The sequence below is a fragment of the Thalassophryne amazonica genome, chromosome 18, assembly GCF_902500255.1.
Source record: "Thalassophryne amazonica chromosome 18, fThaAma1.1, whole genome shotgun sequence".
Taxonomy (NCBI): domain Eukaryota; kingdom Metazoa; phylum Chordata; class Actinopteri; order Batrachoidiformes; family Batrachoididae; genus Thalassophryne; species Thalassophryne amazonica.
Genome location: NC_047120.1, coordinates 65,865,768 through 65,878,771, shown reverse-complemented (window position 1 = coordinate 65,878,771; position 13,004 = coordinate 65,865,768). Strand labels below are relative to the sequence as shown.

The following is a 13,004-nucleotide window of genomic DNA, read 5'->3' as shown; positions in this document are numbered from 1 at the left end:
CACCACATACAGATACACTTCTGATGGCTGAGTCCAGGAAGTCAATGAAAGTTTGGATCTTGGTTGTGATCCAGGACAAGCTGATTGCAGTGTTGTCAGCAAATTCAGGGTCCATAAACCTTTCCTAATCAAGAATGATGCCTACGCCACTGGTTTCTACAGCCCAATCCAGTGGCCAGTGCATGTACGCACAGAACAGTGCTGGATCCAGAACACATCCCTGATGAATGCCAGTTTAAGCAAGACTGTTCTTGAAATTGCTCCATCTTGTGCATCTGGGTCTAGAGGTTGTCCCCAGCCTGTGGATATCTCACTATGGTGTTAGTGCACGATTAGAGCTCTTCTTAAGACATTTACATCGTTTGACAATGCTTGAAGGTGGAGACTGTTGTGGTGTTGTGGTATTATCCCAGAGGGATTCAGGCACTGAGTGAATGCTCTTACAATTTATTAACTACAGTGTTATCTCACAGTACTTCAAGATTCCATGTGTTTTAAGTTGTTTCTTCACTGAGCTCATGTCCTGAATGTTGGGGATGACTTTCCAAAGTTCAGAGTGTAGTAATCTGCAGCTTCTTGATGATTTCTGGATCAGAAGCATCAGAAAGGTGCATATGGTATGAAAACCATTTTAAATTTAGTCCACACTTCAGCAGCTTGTGTCTGTCCATCTGGAGCTAGATCTCAGTGACGGCTTTGAGGTTGTACATCCTAAACTCCCTGTTTTGAAAGAGGCCATGCAAAAATTATGGCCTTAAACATTTTGTACATTAATTCTTATATAATTCTCTTTCCCTGACTGACTGTATGAAGGGAATCATATTTAACAGCTGCGACTGGTTCTTTGCAGCACCTTCTGTGGGATCTGATTAACGGTGGTGGGCAGCGGACTCGACCTAGAGTGCTGCTCTCTTTTTTGTTTTTTCTTGTTGAGTGTGGGAGTGGAGCTGAAAGAAACAAAAGTTACTGGTAGAAAACGTGACAAAGGATGGTGAGCCGGAGCCTGGAGGCATCAAGGGGTTTTATAAGAAGATGAGATGTGGAAGAAGAGGTTCAGAGGAGGCCTAATCTCACAGTGGTCTGTTTACTGTGGTTTTGTGCTGCTGGTCCCTTTCAAAGACGGCTCCACTTCATTGCACATTAATCTCATTGTGGATGAAGCCCGGCTTGTGTTTTATTTAGCACATTTGTTCTGGCTGTCTGAATGCCGGCTGGATGTTTGTTTGTTCTCATATTTGCTCGGGTCTTGAATGCAGCACCACGGCTCTGTACTGCTAATGGAAGGAGCAGCATTCGTCAAGTGTGCGCCCTGCTCTTTCCTCGACTGTCACGATGTTATCACCCGTCAGAACGTGCATCCTCATCCGTGGAAACAATATTTCATCTTTTTTTTTCTTTAAAGAATTCACAGAAAGGTTAGGTTGTGTGTCATTTCTAATGGGCGATTTTTCTATCCCTGTTCTTCTCTGGTTTTGATGCTCACCGTACGAGGAAAACCATGTGGGTTGCACTTGAGTTCACTCATACACGTGTTGCTGAAAAGGTCAAGCTGGATGCAGCCGTCTCTTCTTGCTGCTCTGCATCCTTCCAGGCAGCAGCAGCTCTGCCTCGTCCATGTTTTAGCTAGAGCCGTCCCTCAGGATTCGTTTGCCTCTAAAAGCAGGACAACCAAACCTAAATGGAGGATGAAACAATTTAGATCCCTGTTTCTCTAACGAAGGACTGACGTCTTACTGAAAGTTGTCTCAAACACTTCTGCTTGTAACAATGTGCTGCTTCTTCTCCACTGTAGGTGGAAAGGTGATGAACCCTAACCCCCTGCAGGTCAGGTCTGCAAGAGGTGCGGTGCATCGCTGCACCAACCACACTATGGAATAGCGTTAGGTTCTGGATGGCAGCTACTCAGGCAGATGACCAGTGTGTCCCCACCTCCTGAATGTTCCAGGTGAAACATGGGCGTCCCTTTTGGCTGTTTTTACTTGCTGGGGTCCTGAACACTGAGACACGTGCGGAGACCGGTACCAAAGACGTCTTAGTTCACCAGTTAGCATCAAAGTCACACAACTATATACAGGAAGACAGGAAGCACCCGGACCCTGAAGACTTCATTCTTCTGCATTCTTCTCCAAACACCTCTGTCCCGTGACCTTATGACTCCACAAGATCTTCACCGGCATCTCTTCATCTCGAAGGCCGAGCATCCACAGATGCTGAGAGAAATTACTGTCTTTACAAGTTTGACACTTTCATTGCACATACACATCTGATGGCTGGAATCAGGAAGCCGTTGACCTCCTGATTCTTAATCTTAAATCCAAACACACTGATTCCTCACTCAGCTTCTGAAATGCTGAAGTCAGGGCTGAATCTATTGATTCAGCAAAGGTCACATCACCATCATCAAGGTCGAGATCAGCACCATCATCAAGGTCGAGATCAGTAGACATTTCCACATTGACCAGTGCACCGAACCTGCTGATTTACATAACTGTGCCCAACACCTAGCACTGGTACCACAGTCTCTTATACAAAGAGACCAACTTACCCAACACCCAGTCCGTGGATCTGCACCTGCATTTAATTAGTTGTTAGTTCCAGTCAGTCCTCATTCCAGGTCTATCGCCACAAAATTTAAATTTGTTTTTTGAACTTGCTTGTTCACAGTTTTTGTCACTGCTTTGTCGGTTGGCAAAGTTCAACAAGAAAGAAAGAAACAAAAGTGTTCATATTTGTTGGGTCTTTCCTTTTATTGCAGAACCACCTTCTTAAATTTGATGTATTTGTTTGTTTGTTTTTTCCAACTCAGATATGATCTTCTCTCCAGGTTTGGTGAAAATCATTTCTTCATCCTATAATCTGTCTGTTTCCCCTCCTGCCTGAGCATCATTAAGCTTGATGTGCTTGGACAAAGTTGACCCTAAAAGTAGAAAGGTCTGCATCCGCACACAGAAGGAACCCCAAAACCAGGCAGAGCAGGTTAAAGAGCATCAGCATTCATTTACAACTGGAGGAGTGCTGCTGACTGTCGCTCTTCATTCTTCTCCCCTGAGTTTACCCCCAACCAATCTTTGCTTTCCCTTACCCGTCCATCCCACTGATAGTTTATTAATAATGAACGTACATCCAAGTGGTGTGTGGGTGAGCGTGGCTACGGTTGGAAGAGGTTCCCACAGATGTTCCTGACGAGAGGAAATTGGACAACAGCTGCTGTGCAATAACAAAACTAAGTGAGCTACACTCAGCAGCAGCTGCAAGCAGGCGTGTCGGCGCCTGTCACACAGAAAACATTGGGAATGTTGACCGGCCTTTTTAAGAGTTAAGTGCAACAGCTGCAAAAATAATGAGTATTAAATTATACATCATCTTGCAGTTGAAGTGTTTTGTGTCCCTCGTCTCTTGAGATTTTCCACATGAATACAGTTTATCTGCATCTCCAGAGACGCCTCGCTGCCGCTCACAGTGAGAGAGAAGACGGTCAGCGGTTTCATACGGAGGCCCACTGAGAGGCAGCTGGACGCTTCCAGATTTTCCACTGCTCAGGAGCAAAAATATCAACTGTTCATAGTTGTTCCATTTCAGATTCATTGCTGATTGACTGGAGAAGAAACGTTCAACAACATGTTGATTTATCACCTGGTGTAATGTGTAATTTGTCTCTCTGTATCTTTCTTACATATATATACATGCTCCTCCAGAGAGATGTACACAAAACACAGGACCTTCAAAAATAAAAACATTTGTCCGCTATTTTTTTGACATATCTTGCTCCAGCTGTGTCCATTTGTGATGTCAAAAGTCTTGTAATATTTGCTGACTTGTCAATCCTTTAAGGTCAGGCGTCGTCGTCTTCAACATGTTTTTCTACTCATCAAAGTGACTTTTTCCAAAAGTCTTGTTGAAGGTGATTTCTTTTTGTGAAGACTACATTGTCCTCTAAAGAAATCTGTTGATGAAGGTTCCCAGTTGTCCAGGTAGGAGATACCTACAAGTTTACAGCAAATGGACTTATTGCTTAGTCTTCAGCACATCTTGCCATTCATCAGACTGACTTCTTCAAAAGGTCTTCTGGAAGAACACTCATCCAAGAATCCATTTTCTTGAAGACAAGACTATGCCTTTTTGTGAAGAAGACTTTGTCTTATAAAGAAATCTGTTGCTGAAGGTTCTCAGTTGTCCACGTCGGACATAGCTGGAAGTTTTTTTTGTTTAGTCTTCAACATGTTTTGGTGCTTATCAATGTGACTTCTTCAAAAAGTCACCTTGAAGAAGATTTATTCAGGAAGTCAACTTTGTGAAGATGATGTCTTCTTCTTCTAAGGAAATCTGTGAATGACTCACTCATTCATCTTGGAGATATCTAGAAGTTCACAGCAACTGGAATTCTTTATTCTTCAAGACAATTCAATGCAAATTTAACAGACTTTTGAAGAAAAACACTTGCTCTTGAAGAAGATGAAAACTTGTTGATGCAGAGGATGCCTTTGCCTGTCGATGTCACTTGAGATCATGGTGAAATATCTTAAAGACTAAATGAACTGCGACTGGACCAGAGTGAGCTTTCTGCAGCACCTGTGTGATACTGCATAGCTGCATCATATGCAAGAAGAAGAAGAAAGACTCTGCAATAAGTTTTACTTTAGAGTAAACTTTTAAATAATGAATTCTCTCAAATCAAGGTTTCTAAGATTTTGGACTAATTCTGTGTAAGCAGACTGGTGAAAACAACATCCTCGGTAGGGTTGGAAATTCACAGGCACCTTGTTTGCTGGTGTTCTTTCATCTGCACTACTACTGACAAACATAATTATTTATCTTGACCTGCTGGGATTCTCTGTTGCTTTTATATCTTTGTGGTCCATCATTTTGGAGAGGAAATGAGCCGCTGTCTTTCAGAACCTGCTCATTCAGTCACGTTAAGCTGTGTTTCATGGAGATCTTCTTCTAAAATGCTCCATCACAGGTTTATTTGAACTCTTTGTGGCCTTGTGGACTTTATTTTTCCATTTTGTTCTCAGATCTTCTTTCCTTGGTTTCTGCCTCCTCGTGCTGAGCGTGTTTGTTGAGGTGCTAGCTTTGTGTGGCGGCGACAGCGGCGGTGATGAGATAACAAAGTTAATTTTCTTTTGTTGAGGTGGTGGGGGATTCTTCTAACGCTCCTTGCAAAGATACAGACCTCTAACTTCTGATAAGTTGTGTTGTCATTGAGGGAACCTGAGAGTGTTTGTTTATTTCTAATGGGCTCAAAGCGTCCCTTTAGGCACCGATGTGATGACTTTCGCCGGTTAGCGAGCTATAGCTCAAAGAAGCAATAAGCTGGGTCTGAAAACAAAGTCAGAGTAAAACAGAGAGGAGTTTATCATTTTGACAGAACCGGAGTAGAAGTTTCCTCCAAAAGTAAAGACGTATCCACTGTGTGCTTATTTCCAGTTTTTTGTGAACTAAATGAGCATACATTTTAAAGCTCTTAACATCGTTTCCTGCGGCTGTGTGTATGGATTTTAGTTTTATTTTAACGGGTGACTCATATCTGATTGTTTGTTGTGACATTAATTAAATAAAATGAGGATTTGTGGCTTTTGTGTGGAAGGTAATGTGTATATTATATAGGGGGCTGATGGTGGCGTATTGTTCCTCACTGTTCAGACAGAAACCTCAGACAGCCGCAGGTGTTGCCGCGTCCCACAGAAGACAAAACAATGTGCATAATTGTCAGAGACCCATTGTTTAGAGATGACTGTACCTGCTGTTGTTCAGTTACTTCTTTCTTTCTCTTTCTCATAGCTTTGTCAGTGCTGCGGTCGAGTGAAGACCAGACTCCCGTCCCTCAGAATAAGTTCATGGGAGACACCGAGGAGCTGGCAGCCAGTTACGAACGCAAACTCATAGAGGTGAGTGCTTCGCTGTCGATGTCAAGGAGGCACCTTCACTTAAGCCCCGATTCCTTGAAGAATGACCTATATAGCAAGCAGAGTTACATCAATAGAATGAGATGAACCAAAGTAATACATAAAACATTTATTTCAGACAATGACGGCCCTTAAAACGTTCCCCTAGTCATTCAACAAAAAAGGTAAATCACATACTTGTTAATATCCCGTATATCGCTGTACTGCTGCAAGTGATCTCACCATATAGTTAAAAGCACTGCAGTCAATTTTCAGGAGTTGGTCCTGCAGGGCGGGTGGGCAGGAGCTAACTGAAACCAACACTACAACTTAAGCAAAATCAAAGAATTGCAGAAAACAGCTGTCAGTAACTGCAGCATTGATAAGTTCCCCCACCAGCAGTCAATTTATGACACTGCAAACTCGGTCGTTAAAAAGTGCCACCACACACAGATCCAATTCACTGCCACCAGAGTGATGCTATCATCTCCTGGAGCTTCTGCACAAGAGAACTCACACCACCCTGCACACCTGACTTTCTTTAAGAACTCCTCGGGCATTCTAACAACAGAGAGCGGAAAACCACCAGATGACACTTGTTACAAGTATTTAGAAGACACAGGAACAGCAGGAACATTTCTACCAGTTTGGTTTGTGATGTAGTAAATATGGGTTCTCTGCCTTTGAGATCGAAAGGAGCCTGGGCAGCGCTTAAGGAGTTAAGGAGAGGTTTTTGGCGATGGTGATATCTTTTTAGGTGAATGAAGGTCCAAGTCTTTAGGGTCCTGCTGCTGCATGCTGGATGTCTTTGGTGCATGGTGTCTTCTGAGGATCCTTGGGTACCACTCGAATGACTTTAAATCAAGACTAACATGAGGAGTATCACCTGCATTGTGGTGGTTTATGTACGCTAAACTCTGAAACAGTCCGTCGTCTGAACTGAGCCAGTGAGGGTATAGGTGGCTGCAGCAGCATGCCACGCTGCCAAGCTTGGGGGAGGTAAAGGCCGCTGCAGCTCAGAGCCACACGGCCTCCGGAGGAGGGGGGAGTGGCAGGGTGGACGCAAGGGGGGGAGGGGTAGGGGGCGTGTGTCACATGAGCAGATGAGATGAGTTTATATCAGTCAGATGAGTTTGTATCAGTTTCTGTCCAACTCATTAATCATGACGGACAGGTGAGAGGTTGTGGTTCTGGTAGCGGCCGTCTTACCAGTTCTCCAGTAGGTCAGGGCAGCACATAAACCAATAAGCACTAGCCCTCCCACTATAAAACCAAATATAAATAAGTATTCAACATCCTCCATAGAGATTGGTACCAAGCACGCATTGCGCCACTTCTCCCAGGCGTCGAGAACATAGACCGCAGGGTAGGTTCCATCTGGGTATGCAGGGTCCCCCAGCCCTGATTTCCTTGTTGAAAAAATAGTGTCAGTAGTGTTCAAAGACCAGCTGATCAATTCCATGGTTAATCCAAATATAGTTTGAAGAATTCACAGTCTGGTGAAGTAGGGACTTTGAAGGTTGGAGCGGAGATAGAGTAGAGAGGAGGAGATGCAGCCGCCCTCGCCGGAGTCCCAAGCATTGGAACTGATGCCAGTCTGATGCAAGTTACTACACCAGCTAACACTGTCACCCATTTACAGCCGGGTGGGCTGGCTGTCTACCTGAGTTGTTCCATCCAGAACCCAATGCGGTATCCTGGGTGATAGATACAGAGACACGTGGCATTGGAACATGCTGACCTGACCAGGACAGTGCAGATGAAGCGTGTTGTCACAGATGGATTACGTGCCTGGGAATTGAACCCAGGTCTACATACGTATTGGTATCCCATCTCTTTATCCCACTGAGCTACCTGCTGTGCACAAGAAATGATGAACATGTCAGTAAAAGTATGATGAGACTTCATTTACAACGGCATACTGACATGAACGTACATGGACAGAGTAAAATGAGACTAGAAAGAAAGATAGCAGAGAGGGGTGGAGTTTCAGGATGTAACTAGAAATCCCATGAGCCCCATGAAGACACGAGGTGTGTAAACATGTATAAGGCAGCATGAGACTGCAAATGTGAATGTGTCCATGAGCTAGGAGGTTGTGTATGTGCTCCAACCTTCAAACCTTTGGGCTCAGACTTTGGGTGGTGGCCAAAAGAAAAAGATGTGGGCGGAACCTGAAATTAGTTGGTTTTGCAGCGTAGCTCAGCTCGCCTTCACCTTCAGAGACCTCTAACATCAGCGCCCAGCTGCTGCTCCTTAGTGATGAAAGGAGGCAGTTGAGAGGATTTGAGCATCTGATTAGGATTCCTCTCCATCGACTTGTTTTTAAGTCATGTTGATCTGAGAGGAGACCTGGAGGTCGATCCACAACACGCTGGCAGAATCTTATATCCCATCTGGGCTGGCAAGACCTTCAGGTCTTAAAGGCCAACATAGTAATGCTGCATGTCTGTGCTGCTTTTGGCTAGAGCAGAGAATTGTGGGTAATTTAACAAAACAAAGGCTTTTTGACATTGATGCTCATTTCCACAAACTTGACGGTGCACGGCGAAAGAAGCTGATTGGTTGAATTGCGGTCAGGTGCCTTGACAAAATAATGGATAAAATACCAAGACAGAGACAACAATGGTGCAAAATTCCATGATTTTTATTTGATAGTGTTGAATGTTTCGTCTCCAAAGTAAAGGTCAAACATGGTGGACGTCCATGGGGTTCTGTGACATATGTTACCCCGTAATGTGATAACTAAGCACGACAGATGGTGTACACTATTCCTTTTTAGAATCCTATTAACTCGAGCAATAATTTGCATCACTCACTCATCTTCAACTGCTTACTCTAATTAAAGGTCGCAGGGGGCTGGAGCCTATCCCAGCAGTCATAGAGTGTGTGGCGAGGTTCACCTTGGACAGGATGCCAGTCTGCCGCAGGGCCACATACAGACCAACAAACACATTCATACCTGCATGCACACATAGGGACAATTTTTTTAAAGTTTCCACCAAACCTGCATCTCTTTGGATGTGGGAGGAAGCCGAAGCACCCAAAGAGAACCGACACAAACACGGGGAGAACACGCAAACTCCATACAGAAAGGCCACAGGTGGGACTTGAACCCATGATCTTCTTGCTGTGAGGCAACAGTGCTAACCACTAAGGCACCATGTTGCCAATTTGCATCACTTTGTACCAAAACTGGAACAATTTTAACTTTTGTCCCCTCTACAAACTGAAATTGACATTTCATCATTATCATTTTTGCTGTTTTTTTTACCCGGTAACTCCATAATATAAATAGATAGTCCAAACTGTACCTTTTTGGAATGTTTTTGATCACGCAAATTATGTGGCGTATTTTTCAATATGATCGGATCACTGCCTAAAGCTACCACCCTGGGATGGCCACCAGACATTCTTGTGTCAGCCATATTGTACTGAGGCTGGATTGTAAGTGTTGTTTAGTCCCCTTAAGTGGTACCAAAAGCCTACTTGGCCTGTGGACTAAAAGGTTTAATGCTGGCTGACACAAAGTCCATAACGCCGAGGTCATACATTCAGGAGTAACGAGTAACGTTCGCGAGCACTAGATCGTGGTTTAAAGTCCAGGCTGTGGGTGAGTCGGAATGCTTCGGCCTGTTGAGAGCTGTGCAGGAAAATGGGGAATTCTCACCGAGCATCTTTGTGTGCAATAAATAAAGCAGGAAATTGCACTTTAATCGACTGCATCGATTCAGAACTCTTCACAGTGGCGAGAGCTACTCCCCTGAACAGCAGCAAAGAGGGAACAGCTCCAAAAGTTTGGACACGATAAAGCAGCCGACCGCATGAGTGATGGCGAGAGTCGATCCCAGTTTTCCGTTGATACTGGATAACGGTGCAGCGCCTCAAACATATACGGCTGTGTTCTAATGAGCGTCTGGGCAGTGAAGTGCAGCTGATGTCGAACATGAATTATTAATTCCAGCTTTGAGATTTCTTGGACATAAATCCTCCTGTGTTTGCACAGTTTATGTTTTCACATATTTATGCACGTGTGTGTGTGTGTGATGCATTTTTAATGCTGTTTACTTATTTGTTTTTTTGCCTGGCAGACGTAAAGGAGCTTCAGTACAATATTATCATATTCAGAAACAGTGTAAAGTGGCCGCTGCGGCACCACTCGTGCCGGACTAATGAAGTCTGAACGGGAGAGGAGCAGGAAGAATAAAGATATGCAGCAGGAGGGAACACAGGATGTTCTCATTATCATTCTCTCCACCAGTCGGCTTTTAAAAATGTGCTTTAAAGTTGCCATAATATTCACGTGGTTATTTGAAATGTGTTGTAATATTTACGTGAGAGGGGTAGGAGAGGGTGAGACGGATGGAGGGCTGTGGAAAGGAGAGTGGGATTGTTTTTTCCAGTTATTTATTGCCTCTCTCTTAGAATTCATTAAGGATCAGCATGTGAAGATGCAGAAATTATGCTGTTTACACGAGCAGCTGCCAAGCTTCCTGATTCAGACAAAATCTGACAGAGCAGGTTATTGATTTGTGAAAATGTCAGAGTCTTCTTGTACACATCACAAGGCTGGCAGACGCAAAATAAATATTGGACAAGGTTTTGCTTTCATCAACCACTTAAGGCCAGCGGAGCTGAAAGAGAAAACGGTAAATAATTCCTCTGCCAGAAGATATTTTCTTCTGCAAGAATTTGTTAGTCAGTTGTCAGATCGCGCCGTCCCCTCTCGAAACTACAGAGACGTCTTTGTCAAGCACATCGTGGTTTAAATGCACTTAAAAAACAGTTTGTGAAGCTTCACCCCTACATTCCATCATCCAGGGTTTTCATGTATCCCATAATCCCTTGCGCGCCAGAGAGTCGCTGCAGTAAAAACAACATAGAGAATCCACATGATGACAATTGTAAATGAATATTATACTACAAAAATGTAATTTTTTATGCTTTTCGTCACGTTAATAAGAGACTGCTGCATGATACCCTGAAAACTTGCTAAAACAATTATAACAAATAATCCGTGTCTGCTACATTTAATCTGCGTGGAATTTAATAAACGGAAACTGAATTTCAGACATATTATATATTAGTCTGGAACAAAGAGGACAAACAGTGTTGTAAAGAACAATAATAAAGACGTTAAAGAGCAAACTTCACTTTCCCCCAGAACGACATGAACAGGAAGCGAGTGTAGCTCACAGCAGCTCCCATTGAAAATAACGGAGAGACAGCCTGTGATTCTCGCATGTTTACATAAAACAAACGCAGTAACAACATCTATAAACCCAGAGAATATATTCATGAGAGTTTTAGGCACACTATAAAAATAGTTTTATGTTGCAATGTTAATGATGTGCAGCGGTTAAAGTGAAGCCCGATCAGAGCGTCTCAATGCAGTTCTCAATGTTACTGAGATCTCGCAGCGCGGCGACCTCTCCGAGGTTTTGAGGGGATTTGAAACCTGAAAAGGGTGGATGCATGGTTGCATTGCATCACGGCTTCTTCGCGTCAAGGTTGCTTTGAGTCATGGCTACACGTGTTGGGGCTGATTGTGGCGATTCTAGTCAATGCTTGTGATTCTGCCACGGTGCACTTTAGGTGCATCTCTGGTGCGCCACATTGGCTGTGTTGCACCTATTGAGGCTGATCGCGGTCATTCTACTCAATGCTTGTGTTTCTACCACCAGTGCAACGGTGTGTTTCAGACGCATCACAATTGCATTGCACCTGTCGAGGCTGATCACAGCGATTCTAATTAATGCTTGTGATTCTACCAGCATTGTCGCGCTGCATTTTAGGTGCATCTCTGGTGCTCCATGTCAACTGTGTTGAAGTCATGACTGTGCTACTCCCGTTGATGGAGATCGGGGTGATTCTAGTCGATGCTTGTAACTCTACCACCAGTGCCACGGTGCGTTTCAGGTGCATCACGATTGCTGATCCGCTCTGCAGATCATATGTATTGTCTACTTTTGACGGCTATCGCTCGCAGTATGCATTCGACCGCTAATCAAGTACCACTTTCTACATGATTCATGAGTTTTCCCCATCAGTCTGTCTCATGACTACAATGTATTTTTAGTAACTAAAACACAGCCCCCAGTCTTGCTCAAGGCTGTACTTTGACTGTATGAACTTTGAGGACTACAGCAAAGTATGGGGTAACATTAAACACGATTAAAATGTAAAAAAAAAAAAAAAAAAAAGTGCAACTACGGATCCGACTCACCCAAGGGAGACTACAAAATTCAAGGAAGTATGAATAAATAAATAATCAAACATCCTCCATTCCTGACATGCTGCTGGTGGGATCTGAAGCCACATGAATGATTGATCAAAACCACTCCCATGCCGTGACCTCATAAAGCTGTGCCTGCTGGACTCTAGCCATAATTCATCCAGCAAGGAGATACTGTATCCAGAACTAAAGAAGTCAATTCGAAAACCAAAGCTTCTTGGAAGAGTGGGGAAACATCTTGAAGACCAGCAAGAAGTCCAGTTGTTGGAGAATAACCTTTCTAGATACCCGAGGTCACTACATCCACGAAAATATGGAACCACCCTGGGTCTTGGTTGACAGTCACCCAGGCAGACAGATGATTGATCCCAACCTGAAGAATGTTACCATTTATCTGCTACAGCAAGGTGACACATGGGTGTTCCTTTTGGCTTTTTCATTTGCTGTGATCCCTAAAGTAGCATCAGGAAAGGGCCACAGCGACACCCACATTTCACCTCACTACAGCTTGAAGATGGCTACTTTTGAGAGGTGGGGATGGACTGGATTTCTGTCTGGTTGCCAACCAGGACCAGAGTGGTTCCATACTGTGGTGGGCTGACATGATGGCATCACCTGATTCATCTTGTTCTCTTGAGTCTCCAGGTGTGGCAGAAGGGGATGTTACCCGAGCTAACACTGGAAGCTAAACTTTCCCAAAGAAAGAAAACAAATTATTGAAGACAAACAAGTGAAATATTGAAATCATTCTAATTAGAAATAAATTAAAAACAATAAAGTAACTCAAGTGACACTTGAGGGAGGTGGAAGTTTAATTTTTAATTGTTGCTTTGTGCAGAACATTTCAATTTTCAAGTTTATTGCAAAATATTTTTCATTTTGCA

The 13,004-nt window shown here is 43.6% G+C and overlaps 1 protein-coding gene across 3 annotated transcripts in view; it reads left to right on the top strand.

The window, feature by feature from the left end:
• Positions 1 to 13,004, top strand: part of snx29 (sorting nexin 29) — a 245,953-nt gene that overhangs the window by 110,437 nt on the left and 122,512 nt on the right. For all 3 annotated transcript variants that reach the window (XR_004566372.1, XM_034193391.1, XM_034193390.1), the window contains one exon: positions 5,782 to 5,888. Coding sequence is in view for 2 of the 3 variants with exons in the window: in XM_034193391.1 (XP_034049282.1) it covers positions 5,782 to 5,888 (107 nt within the window). In the remaining variant the exon portion in view is untranslated. The remainder of the gene's footprint in view (positions 1 to 5,781; positions 5,889 to 13,004) is intronic.